The following is a 16,326-nucleotide window of genomic DNA, read 5'->3' on the forward strand; positions in this document are numbered from 1 at the left end:
TCTATGGCCACAGTTCAGAGAACCCAGGAAATAATGAAGAGAAGATAGAGGAGTCTGGAATGATTAGTACTAGGGAGAAGCTTTATGCTTTGAATTTTATTTCTGTTTTAAGTCAGGGCTTAGACAATTATTTGAGAGGGTAAAAGCAGTGTTTTTCAAGATTAGAGCTAACAGAAAAAATGGACTTGGTTGGAGCATCTATGAGACCTTTGTTCAACATAAAGTTAAATAACTGGGACCAGGACTGTAGAGGAGGGTTAGGCAAGGAATAAGCTCAGCCAAGATGCGTACTCATCAGGGCTGAGGCACTCACCAAAACGAGACCGGCAGAGGAAAGAAGTCTAGACCAAAGCTGAGTCAGAAGAGGAAGTTAATAACGCTCAGAATACCGCATGGGATGCAATTACAAATTTGGCTTTCTGCCCTTCTCTTTCTTTAATTCTTTAAGTAGATAGCTACCCACAAGTGCATGCCTGCCAGAGACTGTTACTAATCTCTTCCTTAGTTGGAGGAATGTCACTAGCCGTAGGGCAGCAGTGGGCCAGCAAACATTACATCAACTTCAATGATGTTCCTGTTTACACAAGTCTATAATAAAATAATTGCTACCAATAATGCATAATCTACTTACACATGTCTCCTCAATCAGTGCTCCCCACAATGCCACTGTGAAGGTAAATTTTGCATTTTCCATATGAGATAATCAAGGTTCATAGAGGTGAAAAAATATTTCCTGGTGGAGTAAGTAGGCTCTTACCTTGTTCTAGTGACTAAGTCCTTGCCTGCTACCCCACTTCAGTGTGTGGTCCTTACCTTTCTCCCTGGTCCTCTGGCTTCTGTCTTGTTCTTTTTAGGTGTTATTTCAGAGATAATGAAGCAGAGATAATAAAAACCATGGCTTGCTTCATGTCTCATCTCTCCAGTGTCAAGGCCTAGTCACTTGACCTTCCGTGTTTCAGTCTTCCCTGCTACATGCCAGAGTTGGCTCTAGGGGAGTAGAGAAGAGTAAGATTTATTTCTCATTTTTTGGAAACCTATATTCTAGCAGGGACTTCCATGTAAACAAACAGAATGTGGTTTTACAGGGGTCATGGCAGAAGACTTAGAACAACTGTTCTCCAGTGTTTTTCTGCCCCAGTTCAACCAAAAAGTAGGATATCCTTCTCTCAGTAACAAATATTTACTTTTAACCCACAGCTGCTGAGAAGCGCGACTGAAAAGCGGGAGGCATGGTCCTCCCCCTTTTTCCTCCCCTCACTCCCCAGCCCCTTCCACTGGGCATCCTGATGTTGAGGTCACAGTCAAGTAGAGTTGGCTGAGATGGGGAGGATGGACTGACATCTACCTTATGGACGGATGAGCATTCTGTTCCAGTTTCATTTGAGAGGTCAGTAGGTGTTAGCTTAGGCCACTCAGCAAGGAGGCCAGTACCGCAGAGGAAATAGCAGAGTGAAAGCAGACAAGTAGGGAACAGTGTGATGCCTCCGGGGATCTGCAAGGAGTTCAAGATGACTGGAGCAAGGAAGTCTAGCGAGAAGTCAAAAGAGATGAGACTGGAGGAGAAATCGTACCTTACTGGGATGTAAAGGGGTTTGTTCTTTGTAGGCGCTTGTAGGCGCTAAGGCATATTCAGTATAAAAAAAACACATCTTCAAATTTGTGTTCTAGAAAAATCACTCTGTTGGCAGTGTAAAAAATCGGCTGGCAAAAATTCTAAGACATTAGTTAAGATAGGAAAGCCTGGACTAGGGCACTGTCAAGGGGAGAGTTCAAGAGGGAGACGGCTGAATCGTTTTATCAATTCTACAATGCACATTTTTATACTTTATAACAAATGGAGATGCATCTTAATAACCGATGGTGTCTTAAAAACATTGGTAGCCAAGCAGCAGTTGTAAGAGTTTACAAGCCTGCACGCTTGTAAACTTAGTTAAAAGTGCCCTGGGAAAGTGTAATCATTTTATTGTTATTGCTAATGGTATGGCTGGACAATTGCAATCTCTTAATGCTTCAGTTTAGAAAAACAGTGATGATTGGAGGAAGGATGAGAGTCTCGTTTGTCTCTTTTGATGCTTTTGGTAAGGTTGAGAGCCCACCATCACTGAAATCTGCAGCAGAACTATCTGCTTCTGGGAATACAAGAGACAGTAATGGAGCACTGTTTTCCATAATGCCCAATCAACCGTTGCTCTTGATGGCTTAAAGGGCAATAATTTGGAAAAAGTCCCAGACAGTGACAATTCTGGGTTGCAAAGTAATTCTGAAAGGTTGAATTTTGAATGAGAAGTTTAAGGAATAACAATTTGTTTTGCTTATATTTTCCTTTTCATATATAGAAAAATGTACATGACATATGACAGAAATCTATGCCATAGACAAAGTCACTTAAAGAGTGCCCTTTCAATAAGTATAAAATTTAAATTCTAATTGCTAAGAAAGCATGGTGTCAGAGATTAATTTGATTTTTTCACAATGATATATAAAATAATGCTTTATCTTATGATAGATGGTGCCTTAGTTTTGATGAGATAAAGAATCAAAAAATCATTAGGAATTGATGATTAATTGGCTGTGAGGAGTGAGTCATCAATTACACAAACATAAATACTCATTCGGTGTTGACAGTAATGGAAATCTCTTCCAGAAGGTGAAAAAAAAAATGAAAAGAAAATATCCTGAATAACATATCCTAATATGCTGCAGGGAATAATTAAAGTATATAATGATCATCAAGAAAAGTGTGTTAAAATGTATGTAAAATAGATCATGTTAAGCAAAAAAAGCAATATAGATCATTGTATGTTTATCATCATTAAGTAATGAAATAAATACAAAGAGTTGTTTTTAAAAGGCTGAGAGTACAGCTATATTAGAGGAGAGGGAGTTAATATGATTTATTGTTAACCTTTACATTGCCTTAATATTCCATAATGCTAAAAAAGATTAATTATATAGCCCTTCCTAATAATTGCCTTGGAAACATAGAAATAAACAGAAGCGCTATAATTTGTTTTTTCAGGCCTGTAGTCTTCAATTAATTTAACAACTCCTTTGGATATAAACAGAGTCTAACAATTTTCTGATTTCTAATGGAAATCAGCAAGTCTCTGAATATTACCAATTAAGCATCAAGCATCCACATGTGGAAATAGCACATCTTTGTCCCATAATCAGAAAGTAATACTTTCAGGAAACCTGCTTAATTGTTTTCATGCAGTACTCTCCTGGTGCCTTCTCAGAGTTCTTTTTCAATCCGTAGAGACTTCGTATGTTATCAAATCAATTTTGGATTAAAAATAATTACTATGTACTTAGTAAAAATCAGCTTTACCTCTTCTACCTGTGTATCAGATTTCTTAAAAATTACAGCATACTGTATATATCTTTTAGACGATATGTGTTTTTTTCTGTAACAAGATAATTAACTGAACCCAAGTCAAGGTATATAGCCATATACTTTTATACTCAGATGTTATTAAACTCAGTAAACTTCTTTTAGTATAATTATGCAAAGAACTAAGGAATAAAACCATGAAAAATATGAAGACTTTTTAATAGAACAAATGTTGGATTAGAACACATCTCAATTTAGCCTGTAAAATTATATCCATTGTCAATTATATGTGATCATTGACGTTCCAGATATTTCTGTAGATCTCCTGATACTTTTATCTCATTTGTAACGCCTGTAGTCTAAAGGTCTCCTTTTTCCTTGGGAGAACACTTGAATAGCTGGAGAGGAACCACTTGGGAAGGATTGGGACTATCTTATACAGTAATACAGTGTTTCTAATTCGAAGATAATACCCTTAGAATACATTTTTTTAAATTCAAATACTAGCAGCACCTTTACTAGGACAGGCCTCTGATTTCCTCCTACCAAAAAAAAAACATATATTAGTTATTAAGAACATGAGGTTTGAGGCAAGACACTCCTGCAATGGAAATCAAGCTCTGCCAGATATTTCTAGGCCTAGGGAAATTGCTCAATTTTTAAAGGTAAAATGGGATTAATGGGAAACCTCAACTCATATTATTGTTGTAAATGTGGAATAATGTAATCATATAAGCAGTAGAGTATGGGAAGCCAAATCTTGGCAGTGCTATCTCTGACTTAGATAATGACCTTTGGGATGATTCTGAACTATTCTATGCTTCCATTTCCTCATTTATAAAATGAGAGAAATAATTGTAGTTATACCTTATTGGATTTTTTGAGAATAAAATGAGGTAATGCTTGTAAAGACTGGCTATGATGGATAGCATTCTCTCTGGCTCCTGGTAAGCGCCACGTAAATATTAGCTAGAATTAGCTAGTTTGCTTGCTACAGTTAAAGATGGCTTAATCCAATCAGCAATACCAGAAAGGGTTGAAATCAGACAGCTTCTTCCCTAGAATTAGGCTTCCCTTCAGAATTACTTGTCTGCTGTTGCCTGTGTTGATGAATTCCTGTGACCTCCTGATCATCAAGCCTAGCTCATTTCTTTAACGGATATCCATGAACTTGACCTCTTGCCTATAAGGCAATAATTTACTTACCTACTGTTCTTTCCAGGCTTCACCATTTTCTTGTTATCTAATCGCTCCCAGATCTCTCCTGGTTAGGAAGTCTCTCAGTAAATATTACAAAAATATTTGTGTAGAGCTTCACAGTATTCACCAAGCACTTCTCTATTCATGAGGTGAGGCTATTAGGGCAGGTTTGTTTGTTTGTTTTTTAAGATTCAGATTTGAAATAAAAGTTTTATTATTACTTGATGGATAAGCTCATTAAAGTATATGTTTATACAAACTTCTTATAGTAATGATGAAGATGTAAAATTATAAGGAAGCACAACCTGATAAAGAACATTTTGGGAACTATCTGTGAATGTTAAGAGAACATTTTTATTGCATTGCAATTTAAAAATATAGGTTAAATGAAAGTAAATGACAAGCTCAGAGGGGACAGAGATGAATTTTGCATCCATGTCTTCTAACTTGGGTTCAAGTTTGGCCTGGGTTCTTGGATATCTCTGTTCTGATGAGAGAAGCATAAGGGTGAAGTGTGAGGTTCAAGAACATATATATGTGCAATTGATTCCTGAATTTGTGAAAATATGAGGTTGCTCAAAATTCTAGGCTGGCTTGGGAATTTAAGTTCCACAAGAAGGAAAACATAAAGAAAATAAATAATTTGTTATTGATAGGAAGAAAACACATCATTTATATAACACTTGGCAGTTTATAAATCATTTTCTCAACCATTATCACAATTGAATGTGTTTCTTTAAAAAGTTATTAAAGTAACTTCAAAACATTTCAAAATATTTGGAGGCAGTTAGTATGATTGCTATGTAATGTGGTGGAAAGACATTTATTGATGTACATTTTATGCCATTATTACTCTGTTCACAGAGGAGAGAAAATAGAAACTGCTTGGAATCAGAGCCTTAGACTGGAACAAATGAAACTGGAAAAATCCTTTTAGGAACCCACTCACATAATCCTTTTCCCATATATTTGATGTTTGGGATGTGGGAGGGTCAAGGCAGGGAGAGGGCAAGAATACGGAAATAGGATAGGAGGGAAGCAAGACGTCACACTGAGAGAGTAGTAGTCTTTCTGAAGATGAGTGTTGCAAAGAAAAAAGAAATTCACTGCCCTTTCCTCCTCCTATATACTCTGCAGTTTCTTGCAGTTCATAAGAAGATGCTGCCAATGATTCTTTTGTGATTGCAGTTCTTGATCTCTGACTGTCACTGTGACTATCACAGCCCTTAACCTACAGAGTGTCAATTGGTATTATTCTAGAAAACGATGGAAGCTGTATTAACTCCTTTTTCACAGGTTCAGTGGTGGACTACTTAGGTGTCATCTCCCCCTACCACACACTGTCTCCCCTCCCATCTTTTATTCCTTCCCCCTCTTCTTTCTTTCCTCTTCCTTGATCTCTGCCCACAATTACTCTTGTCCTGTGTTCTATGATATACAGGTAACTTTTAGTCCAAGTGTGTGACCTTAAGTATATTCAGTTCGTCACTGACATCCTTCTTACCCATGTGCAGTGGTTTTAATATTTCACATTTATTACTGCATTTGGTCCTCATTTTCAGACATGTAGTTGATGGCATTATTACTATTTATTACCATCTTATCTTTATTAATATTTTGCTTTTATTAATATTTTGTATGAGTTGTATGATGCATTTTTGTAAATTGTCCAAGATCACCAAATTGGTACAACTGTAAGTATTTGAATTAAGACTGTGGCTACTAAGAGAGATCCAATAAGACAAAGGTTTCCCTTTGTTAAATTCAGCAGAAATGAAGAAACAATCTCTGAGTCAGTGAAAACTGGACAGTAAAATGCTGATAACCTATTATTGGCTGTTGTAGCCTATTCCAATGGCAGAGCTGCCCACCTAAACCCAGCAGTATGAATTGTGGTGTTTCTGGTGCAAAAGCTGACTCTCAGCTAGAGATTAGCCGGGGTTTTGCAGTTCAAGTGAGTGGAAGGAGTAGCTATCATCAATAACGTTAGCACTTTTTGGTTGTATAAAAAGACTAGCTTTAATGCAATAAAACAAATTCAACCTATTAAACTTATTTTAATAAGCATTAATATTAATATATTTTAAAATTAGTTTAAATTGCAAAGATGGCACATGCTTATTATAAAAACATTGGACATTAACAGATTTATAACATAGGGAGAGTCTTCTCTTTTTCAATCACCCAATTTCTCTCACTCCACAGAGGTAACTACGGTTTACCAATTTGGTGAATATATTTCTAGAAATTTTCTGTGCATACATAAACGCACATACAACTGTGGGACCATACGAAACAATAATATGCAAACTTGCTTTCTTAACATACTATAAGTATTTTTTCATATATACACATATATATTTACCGTATTCACTTTAACAATTGCATCCTTCCCATTGTATAATATACTATAATTCATTCAATCAGTATACTGTTGTTGAATATTTAGGTTACCTAGCTTTTGTTGTTACTACAAAAAAAAAAAGTTGCAGTGAACATCCTTGTATAACAAATTATTATAATCTTGTGCATTTATCTTTAGATAATTCAGATATGTGGAAATTCTGGTATTGGAATAATCACTAGTATTTTAGAGTGTCTATAAATCCTTGAGATGCCAGTTTGGAGTTCAATCTGTGAAGATGCAGTATACACAAAAGATAGTATTTTTACAATAAAAGTAATTTTTTTTTACCATTGCAGACAGACCAAACTTTCACCAAAACTGGTTTGGTTCTGTTTCTTCCTCGAGGTGCAAAGTTCCATATATGTAACAATTTCAATTGTCCTCTCTGTGGTACAGTAAAACAATGTGTCAAATCAGGCCATGTATAAAGTTTCAAAGTATGCAACTATCCAAGAAGGCAAGTGATCACTGTGTGTGGTAGTCAGTCTCTCATTGTTGGGCAAGGTCCTTGAGTCTTGGATCTTTGCTGCTGTCTGAACCAGCATGATAATCCTTTAACCTTCTTTCACAGCCTTTTTACTACAAAGAGTGGAATTTTTCTTATAAAGAGTCAGTTAACCATTAAAATCATTCCTTTTTCCCCTCTTTCAGAGCCGGGCGGGGACTTTATGGTATTGATAGTATGCCAGATCTCCGTAGGAAAAAAACTCTGCCTATTGTACGAGATGTGGTGAGTCACTCCTGTTTTAATTCATTTTGACTGCATACGTTGTCTTTATCTTTATTAGATGTCATATTGTCCTTCTCATTAAATGCCTAGCCTGTAAATATATCATAGAATAAAACACAGAAGAAGCCGGACGCTAGCAAGTGTTATGTTTATTATTTCTTTAAAATCTATTAGATGGAGGAAATAACTCTAACCTTTTGACAGCTTTTGATATTAGTTGAAATTACAAATTGAGTTAAAATGGCCCTATAATTGAGCAGAAAGAAGTCACATAGCATGCAAAGTGGGCTGCTGCAACTGGGCTTTGATGACCACAAGTTTACTTTGCAGTTGAAGGCTAGATTTGACAGTCTTCGTCTTAACCCAGTAAATTTTAGTACTTTATGAAGCATGCAGATAATATTAATCAGTTCTTTATTCTCATATATTAAGATCAAGTCTAGCCAAATTAATAAGCTGTTCCACTCTCCAAAGAAAACCATGGCTTCCAAGTCATTAAAACCTTTATTAGCCCTGAGCATAACTCTGAATGACAAACTCTCCTATAAGGAAATATGCTGGGGACTGCTTAGAGATGCAAAGAATTGATAATAGTCTGTATTAAATTCTAAAAACAGATAGCCCATCAACATGAAAAAGAAATGTTTTCTATCACTCACATTGTTTTCATGTTTTTCTGGAGGCATATTCTTAATAGTTTATTATATGAAAATATATTTTCCCTCAGAGAAACTGAAGTTTCCCTTTTAGCAACACCGTGCACAATTTCTTGATACTAGTAATTTTCAATTTTGCTATGAAAACCTTCATCTGAAGGTCATCACTTTAGTTTTAAATTAAGAAAGACAAAATCTTGCCTGGAAAAATCTTATGTTGGAAAGCATGATATGTCTGTACAATTAGCTCAGATTCCTGCCATTAGAGTGTGACATTATTTTTAAGTGTTAGGCTTATTTAACATTATTATACTCTTTTCTCACCTGTCATATGTCTAATTATTTATATTTTGTTTTATCTGTCACTTGGACACTTCAGGCCATGGTAAGTGACTTTCATTTTATTTAATTAATATTTGGCCATCTTCTCAAATGCTCTTATTCATGGGATCAAAGAGAACAAGATGGGGAAATAAAAAGAGACATATTAGAATAAGTTTGGGTTGTCCAAGAATTTAACATCTAGTTCAATTCTGAAAGACAGACCAATTTACATAAACAACAGGTCCAAATACAGACTAAAATAAAATAAAAACATAATTTTAGGGACAGCAGTTGTCAGAGATGGAAGATCATCTTTGGAGCTAAGTCCTGTATAAGTTTACATGGTAGGAGTGGAGATGGTAGGAGTTTACAAGCAAGGAGTGAGTCACCTCCTCACTTAGGACTGTACTGCACCTAACGGGGCACAACGGCTTTGTAGCTCCAAGGAGATATATTTCTGACCAGATCTATTATTCCACTATGACTTCTCTTTGTTTGTAATGGGAGAGAAGATTTAATATTCCCATATAGAACTCCTGATTTCCAGAGTTCTCTATAGCACCATCCGAGTATATTATATTGTGTATGTTTCAGGTGGGAGAAGCATAATGGTTCTATTTTACAGGGGAAACTAAAAGGGTGTGACTCTTATTTAAAATCACCTAAGTTACCAACACTGAGTGAAGAAAACAAGTCTAATGATGATTCTCAGTTGATAAAATGGACACTTGGAAGAAAATCTTCTGGCCAGATATGGAAGCATATTTCAGGGAACTGTGGACAACTCAAGAATCATCTAGTACCAGTTGTGATTCAGGGCTATCAGACAGATCAGCTGGCCCTGTATCAATGGTTATGTTTTATGAAGGAATGTGATTATGATCGTCTTGGGGAAAAACAATGTCTTAGAAGACTCTTGATAGCCTAGAAACCTTGGGCTGCAAGCCTGCCTTGCTGGGCCTCAGTTTTATCATCTGTAAAATGTAGAGCCTGGGTTTGAGGATCTAAAGGGACTTTTTCAGCTTTAATGTTCTACGATTCCACCTTCTGGGTGAACTGGCTGACTACTGAAAATGGTAGGTCCCTATTGACTCAAGTGTGAATAGTGATAGTCTATACTTTTACAGTTTCACCTTCTACTGAGTAATAGGTACATAGCAGTCACCTCATAATTCTGTGTTTTTTTGTTTTTTTTTTTTAAGACCCTGGCTGCCCGGAAATCTGGACTCTCCCTGGCTATGGTGATTAGGACGTCTCTAAATAATGAGGAATTGGTAGGTGCAGAGTCAGTTACTAACTATGCATTGATCATAGTCTGGGGAAAAGCATTCTGCTTGGGCTGCTTGTTTGTTATGTTCATTCCAAAGTTCTAGGAATAATTGGGAACATGGGGAAAGTCTGACCCTAAACAAACTTTCTCAGGGCCTCAGCTGCACGGTCATACAAATTATCCTGTGCTGCTCAAATATGCATGCACCTTCCCATCTTTACAAATGCTGTTTCATCCTAACTCAGTTTGCTTGTTACTGTCTACCTTAAAAATCCTGCTGAGTTTTTACATAGTTCACGTTTTGTTTCCTTTTGGAGGCTTTCCCAAACACCCTCCTCCCCTTCTGGCTCAATTATTAGTTTCTTCCACTGAGCTTTTCTAGCATTTAATCATGACCTCCATAGTATAGTATGGTATAGCATGGTTAAGAGTGAAGGCTGCTTGGGGTGAGTCCCATCTGTGCCACTAAATTAGCATTGTTATGTCTGGCAAGTTATGTAACTTCTCTGAGCCCGAGTTCTTTCATGTGTATAGTGAGATGATAATAATACAGAAGATTAAGGGAGTGGATGAATATTTAACACGCTTACACAGCCTAGGGTACAGTAAACAATAATTACAAGCTGGTGTTCTTATTATTTTTGTTACTACAGTTTGATTATTTTGCATAAGCCTTTCCTTTTAGGCTCCATGAGGGTAGCACTATATCTTGTTTGTTGTTCTTGTTAAATATTTTCATCCCTATTCTTTAGTACACTGTCTGACATAAGACAGATGCTTTGTCAATTCTTGTTGAATGAAAGAACCAGCATGATTAGAAGATACAAGTAGGTCAGGGATTCTTGAATTTGGTTCATTCGAATCAACTGGGGGAGCTTTAAAACATACTTATGTCTGAGTCTCACTCCCATGATTCTGATTTAATTGGCTTCAAGTATAGCCTGGATAGAAGAGGTTTTTTTTGTTTTGTTTTGTTTTGTTTTGTTTAAACTTCCAGGTGATTCCAATGAGCAGTGGGTGTTGTGCCATGGTAACTGCATCCTGCACAGCCACTCTGCTGGGGCTTTTTTTTTTTTTAGAAAATTAATTAATTAATTAATTTTTATGGCTGTGTCAGGTCTTAGTTGAGGCACTTGGGATCTTTGTTGAGGCATGCAGGATCTTTCGTTGTGGTGCACGGGCTTCTCTCTAGTTGTGGTGCTCGGGTTTTCTCTTCTCTAGTTGTGGCACGCAGGCTCCAGAGCGTGCGGGTTCTGTAGTTGTGGCACGCGGGCTTAGTTGCCCTGCAACATGTGGGATCTTAGTTCCCTGAGCAGGGATCGAACCTGCGTCCCCTGCATTGCAAGGTGGATTCTTTACCACTGGACCACCAGGAAAGTCCCTCTGCTGGGGCTTTTATCCAAGACAATTTATCTGTGCCCTCCTTTATTGCAACTATGTACTCTACCTCCCCCAATTTTAGAGACTTTGTCGTTCTTAGAGAATAAAAATGTGGCCACTATTATTACTTGCTTTAAATTTCTATGCACTTGCCATTTAAACACCATTATTTATATTTATATTTTTCATTCTCTTCTTCCTGTCATTGTCATCTTCCACCCAAAGCCAACCTTTCCTAGGTGTCTATCAGCAAGGCGCCCTCCCCAACCCAATCAGCCCTTAAGTACTACATCAGCAATAGTACATGTCCCTTTGAATATCTGGGTGCTACAGCAAGTTCAGAACATTTTTTATTGTGCCATAGGATTTTTGAAATATGTCTGCTTTCCCAGGAGCTTATTCTTATCTACTGGGTTTATGATGCCATGTAATATTTTCACTATAGTTTGTATACGAGAGAAAGTAAACGTTCTCTGATATATGAGAAAGCCTCATATTGCTTGCTGAATCTCAAAGTATCCAGTCTTTTGCTTTTGAGGAAATAATCAAGGAAATAATCAAGATGGAAGGTTTTTATTGATAGACTCCTAGACTGTTCCTTTCTTATATTTTAAAATTTGCTATTTGGTTTAACGCACAAATACTCATTCCTATGAAAAGTGAAGAGGAAAGCGACAGAAATTAGAGGAATGCTACTACATTTTCCGAGGCTCTGACAGAGACCACACCCTCACTTCATAGTTAAATTAGCTATTGATCTACTGTTCCTTTACTTAAACATATCATTTTGCTTCTTTAGTTTCAGAAGACCTATGTAGAAGATATTTCTGTGTGGGTGTTGAGTGGATGAACAGCTCCCTCTAAAACTCATCAGCTCCCTCTAAAACTCATAGAGCCCGTATCCCTGGGGCCCATGTCTCAAAAAGCAAATGAAATATGACTTCTGTACAGCAGGCATATTAAATGTCACTCTTGACAAGCTGTCACATTAAGTCATTACATGGGCAACTAACACAAATGCTGGAACAAATAACTTTCCACTTCCCAGTTCCGTGAGTCCCAGGCACCCTCAATGTGAAGCATGAAATATTTGCCTTTACATGAAGAAGAAAGGCTTGGCCATGTGGAAAATGGTAGCCCTTCTGTTTGAATTAAAGAGATGTGCGGTAAAAAGCTCAGTCATCTCTTCCAAGGAAGGCAAGGGCTATAAAGTCTGATGCAAGATGACAGTGGGTCAGCCAGCACCACCTCCACTGACACACTGTTGGCAGTGGGCAAAGTATTGCCAGGCGCCCCATCCATCACCAATTCCCAGTCACCACGAGAAGCTACTGGGACTGATTGAGAATCTCCGTCTAATCAGCCCTTAAGTACTACAGCTTTGAAATATTCCCATCTGGTTTAATAACACCAGACAGGATAACAATCTGGTATCCATATACCACAACAATAACCTGCCCGGCACTACACTGCTCAGCTTTGTGCTTCCTTTCTCAGTGATAGTTTCCTAGGTTTAGACCCAAGAGTAGCACAATCAAAGTAAATCTGTTCACTATTTCAACAAATATTAATTGACTGTCTTCTGTGTTGCAGGCATTGTTTCAGATTATGGAAATAAGGCAGAGAACAACTCATTTAAAAATCCCTGCTGTCATGATGCTTATAGTGAGAGAGGAGCTGAGATACTATGTTTTGTACCCACTGTTGCTATAGTTCATAATGGAAGCTTTTAGTAGGCAGGGGTATTTAGACTAAGACAGGCTTAGATGATGGTTATGAGAAACTCAGGTAGAGTGAGGAATTCAAATCACCAAGGCTAAAAGAGATTCTAGAACACTGTTCGTTCTATCTGGGTTGATGTCCACATTTAGGAGGCTGGCCTAAGGGCAGGCTTATAGGGAGTGTCAGTTCTCATAAAGGGTTGATTTGTCTAGGAGGATAGAGGTCCTTCTTCCAATAACAGGATTCAGGCCAAAGAAAAGGGACTGGCAAGAACTAGGTGTGGGGATAAACAGTATATCAGACCTGGGTCCTATTCCTAGCATGACCTAGAAAGATACATGGAAGGAGGAAGCAGGTCAGAACACCTGTCTGGTGCCTGGGGTTCAATCTGGAAGTTGCAGGCTCGGTTCACCCAGGGATTCCAGACTCCCACTCAGGAACAGGAATCCTTCCATACCACGTGAACAAGTATTGAAGTGATATGGCCTGAATTTGAATCTCAGCTCCACCTCTTATTGCCTTTGAGAACTCATTTCTTATCAATATGCTTTGTCTCCCTGAGACTTGTTTATCTCATCGTTAAATTAATGTAATAATACTTATCTCACAATGAGAGAGAATTAAAGAAATGTCTTGCCAGGCACAGCAGTGGCAGTCAGGGCAGTGGGACAGGGACTTAGGATGAAGTATCCAGAGTACCTGCTAAGCCCAGTGCCTCCCTGTCACCTTTGCAACTGAGGGGCAGATTGCAGGGAGTACTGACAGGGGAGTCATCAGCAATGACACCAAATGTACAGGTTATCTCTTGTTTACAAGTAGTATTGCTATTGGTCCTGCTTCTTTCCTTCTTCAAGAGAAGGAAATCATGGTCCTTGGCTTGAGAAAAATGTCGGTCCAAGTCCACCATTTACTACCTGAGGGAACTTGGGCAAGTTACTGAAATTTCCTTGGCCTCAATTTTCTCATACGTTTGCTAATTATGTAAGATTTTTGCACCTATATTCATTAGTAAAATGGCCTATGATTTACCATGTCTTTGAACAATTGTGGCATCAAGAATAAACTAATTTTATAAAATAAGTAGGGAAGATTTCCTTTTCCACTTCTCTGGGGTGACCTGCATAAAGTAAGTGTTGCTAACCTTTGAAGACTGACAAAACTTGCCTCTAAAACCGTCTTGTACTTTTTTTGTTTTTGTTTTTTTAGGGTGGTTATATGACTACTAAATCAATTTACGTAGTATAACAATTCTATCCATGTTATTTAAACATTTGTTCTTGAGTCAATTTTAATCATTTATATTTTTTCCAGAAAGTTATCCTTTTTTCTAAATTTGCAAATTTAATACCGTCAAATTGTTCCATATAATTATATCATTTATAAAAGCTTGTGCTGTTTTCATCTTATTATTTATTTGTATTTTTTTCTCTCTTTTATAGAATCGGTACTGCAAGAGATTCTCTGGCATTTGTTTTGTTGACTCCATATTTTGTTTCTTTGTTTTATATTTCGTTTATTTCTGCTCTTATTCATCTTCTACTTTTTATATTTTCCCTGAAGCTATTTTTCTAACTTATTAAGTTGAATATGTAGTTTGTTAATTTTTATTGTTGCTATTAACTAGTGCATACACACAAAATAATACCTACAACATAAATGAAGGGAGTAAATAACAATACAAACACCTTATATCCATCACTCAGAGCTTTAAAAAGAGAATATTTCCATCCCTTGTATATTCCTTCCTCATTTTCTTCCTCCTTCTAAATTTCAAAGATTTCGTATCTATCATTTTGTTGCTGTTGTTTATATTTTTACCACACTTGTATAACCTAATTTTCTTTTTGTCTTTTCTACCAAATGCATTTTAAACTATTCATTTTCCTCTCAGCACGTTTTAGCTGCATCATACAAGTTTTGATGTATAGTGCTTTTATTGTTGTTGAAATAGAATTATTTCATAAATTGTCCAGTGATTAATATTTTGACTCATCAGTTATTTAGAAAGTATATTCATTACTCTTCCAGAGATAAGGGCTTTATTTTTGTTACTGCATCATGTTCAGAGGACGTGGACTGTATTTTCAGTCTTTGGTATTTAATTGAAGATTGCTTTATGGCTTAGTACATGATCAACACTGTAGATATCCCATATGAGCTTTTTCTGTTCAGTACATAAATTTTGGGACTTCTATATCCCTGATAAATTGTTTCTTTCAACTTTTGGTAGCAATCAAATTGTTTCTTTCAACTTTTGGTAGCAAACCTATTCATTTCTTGAATGTTTTTTCCTTAAAAATATTCTGTGATATTAATACAGCTCACTGAAGTAATTAGGTTAATATCTTCCTTGATAGAAACTTTTCTAGCCCTTTCTTTAAATCTTAATGTGTTTTATGCATATCTCATAAAAACAGATAGCTTAGTTTTAAAATTCAATCTCAGAATTTGTCATTTTATGGGTGGATTCAGTTTACATTTATTATAATAAATTTGAGCTTAGTTCTATTATTTTTAAATGTTTAATTAAAATACTTTTCAAATTTTAAAGTTGATCAATAATTCTGTCCTGAAAAAATATATAAAGGTCTGAAAATGCTTAGTCTCTGATTACTACCCTCAATGCCCACATTAAGTAGAAGGCAAATCTAAATGTCATATCTGAAAATGATCTGAAAACCCAAAGATCCAAGCCCATGGAGTTTAACTGGATCCCAAACATACCTGTTAGGTTTCCACAGAATCTGCTTTTTTAATTCTGTCATTAAGTTCCATTTATTTATTTATTTATGTATTTAGGTGCCTGGGTAATCTTTCTTTGGAGCCCTTCTACATAGTAAAATGTTTTTTTCCAACACTTACCTAGTGGGCTATATCAACTTCATTTGCCAGGTTACCAGATCAGTTTTCCAATAAACAAAATGAATATACTAATATTTCTAGAGGTTTTGGAGGGGAATCAAATGAGATAACAAATAGACAGCACTTCAACCATTTTGGATGCATAAATATTAGTTATTTTTTTTTATGATTGTCTACTTTCACTACACAGCTTTCCATAGCTACATGATTGACTTTCTTGGTTTTACAAGAGAACAATAGAATGGGTTCCCTTTAAGAGGGAGGGTCACCCCTTTCCCTCTCTTCCTTTTATAATATCCTAACCCTTCTTCCTGTTCTTTCATGGCCTCTGTCAGAAGATTTATAAGAACTCAGTCTCTGCCCCAACTGGTAAGAATTAGACTTTCCAGATTAAAATGCCTAAAGTTTCTCTCAGTGGAGAAATTCAAATTATTTTTGGCC

The 16,326-nt window shown here is 36.6% G+C and overlaps 1 protein-coding gene and 1 long non-coding RNA gene across 2 annotated transcripts in view; one reads left to right on the forward strand and one right to left on the reverse strand.

Moving 5' to 3' along the window:
• UNC13C (unc-13 homolog C) overlaps positions 1–16,326 on the forward strand; it is a 774,694-nt gene that overhangs the window by 368,115 nt on the left and 390,253 nt on the right. Inside the window, exons 7-8 of the mRNA XM_082444694.1 lie at positions 7,593–7,671; positions 9,854–9,925. Of these exons, the coding sequence (XP_082300820.1) occupies positions 7,593–7,671; positions 9,854–9,925 (151 nt within the window). The remainder of the gene's footprint in view (positions 1–7,592; positions 7,672–9,853; positions 9,926–16,326) is intronic.
• LOC309654350 lies at positions 2,508–9,925 on the reverse strand. The gene is made up of 2 exons (XR_014260175.1): positions 9,856–9,925; positions 2,508–7,679 (listed from the first exon to the last, which is right to left on the reverse strand). It is a non-coding gene; the product is annotated as an uncharacterized lncRNA (long non-coding RNA).

The sequence above is a fragment of the Balaenoptera physalus genome, assembly GCF_965194825.1.
Source record: "Balaenoptera physalus genome assembly, chromosome: 2".
NCBI classification, from domain to species: Eukaryota; Metazoa; Chordata; class Mammalia; order Artiodactyla; family Balaenopteridae; genus Balaenoptera; species Balaenoptera physalus.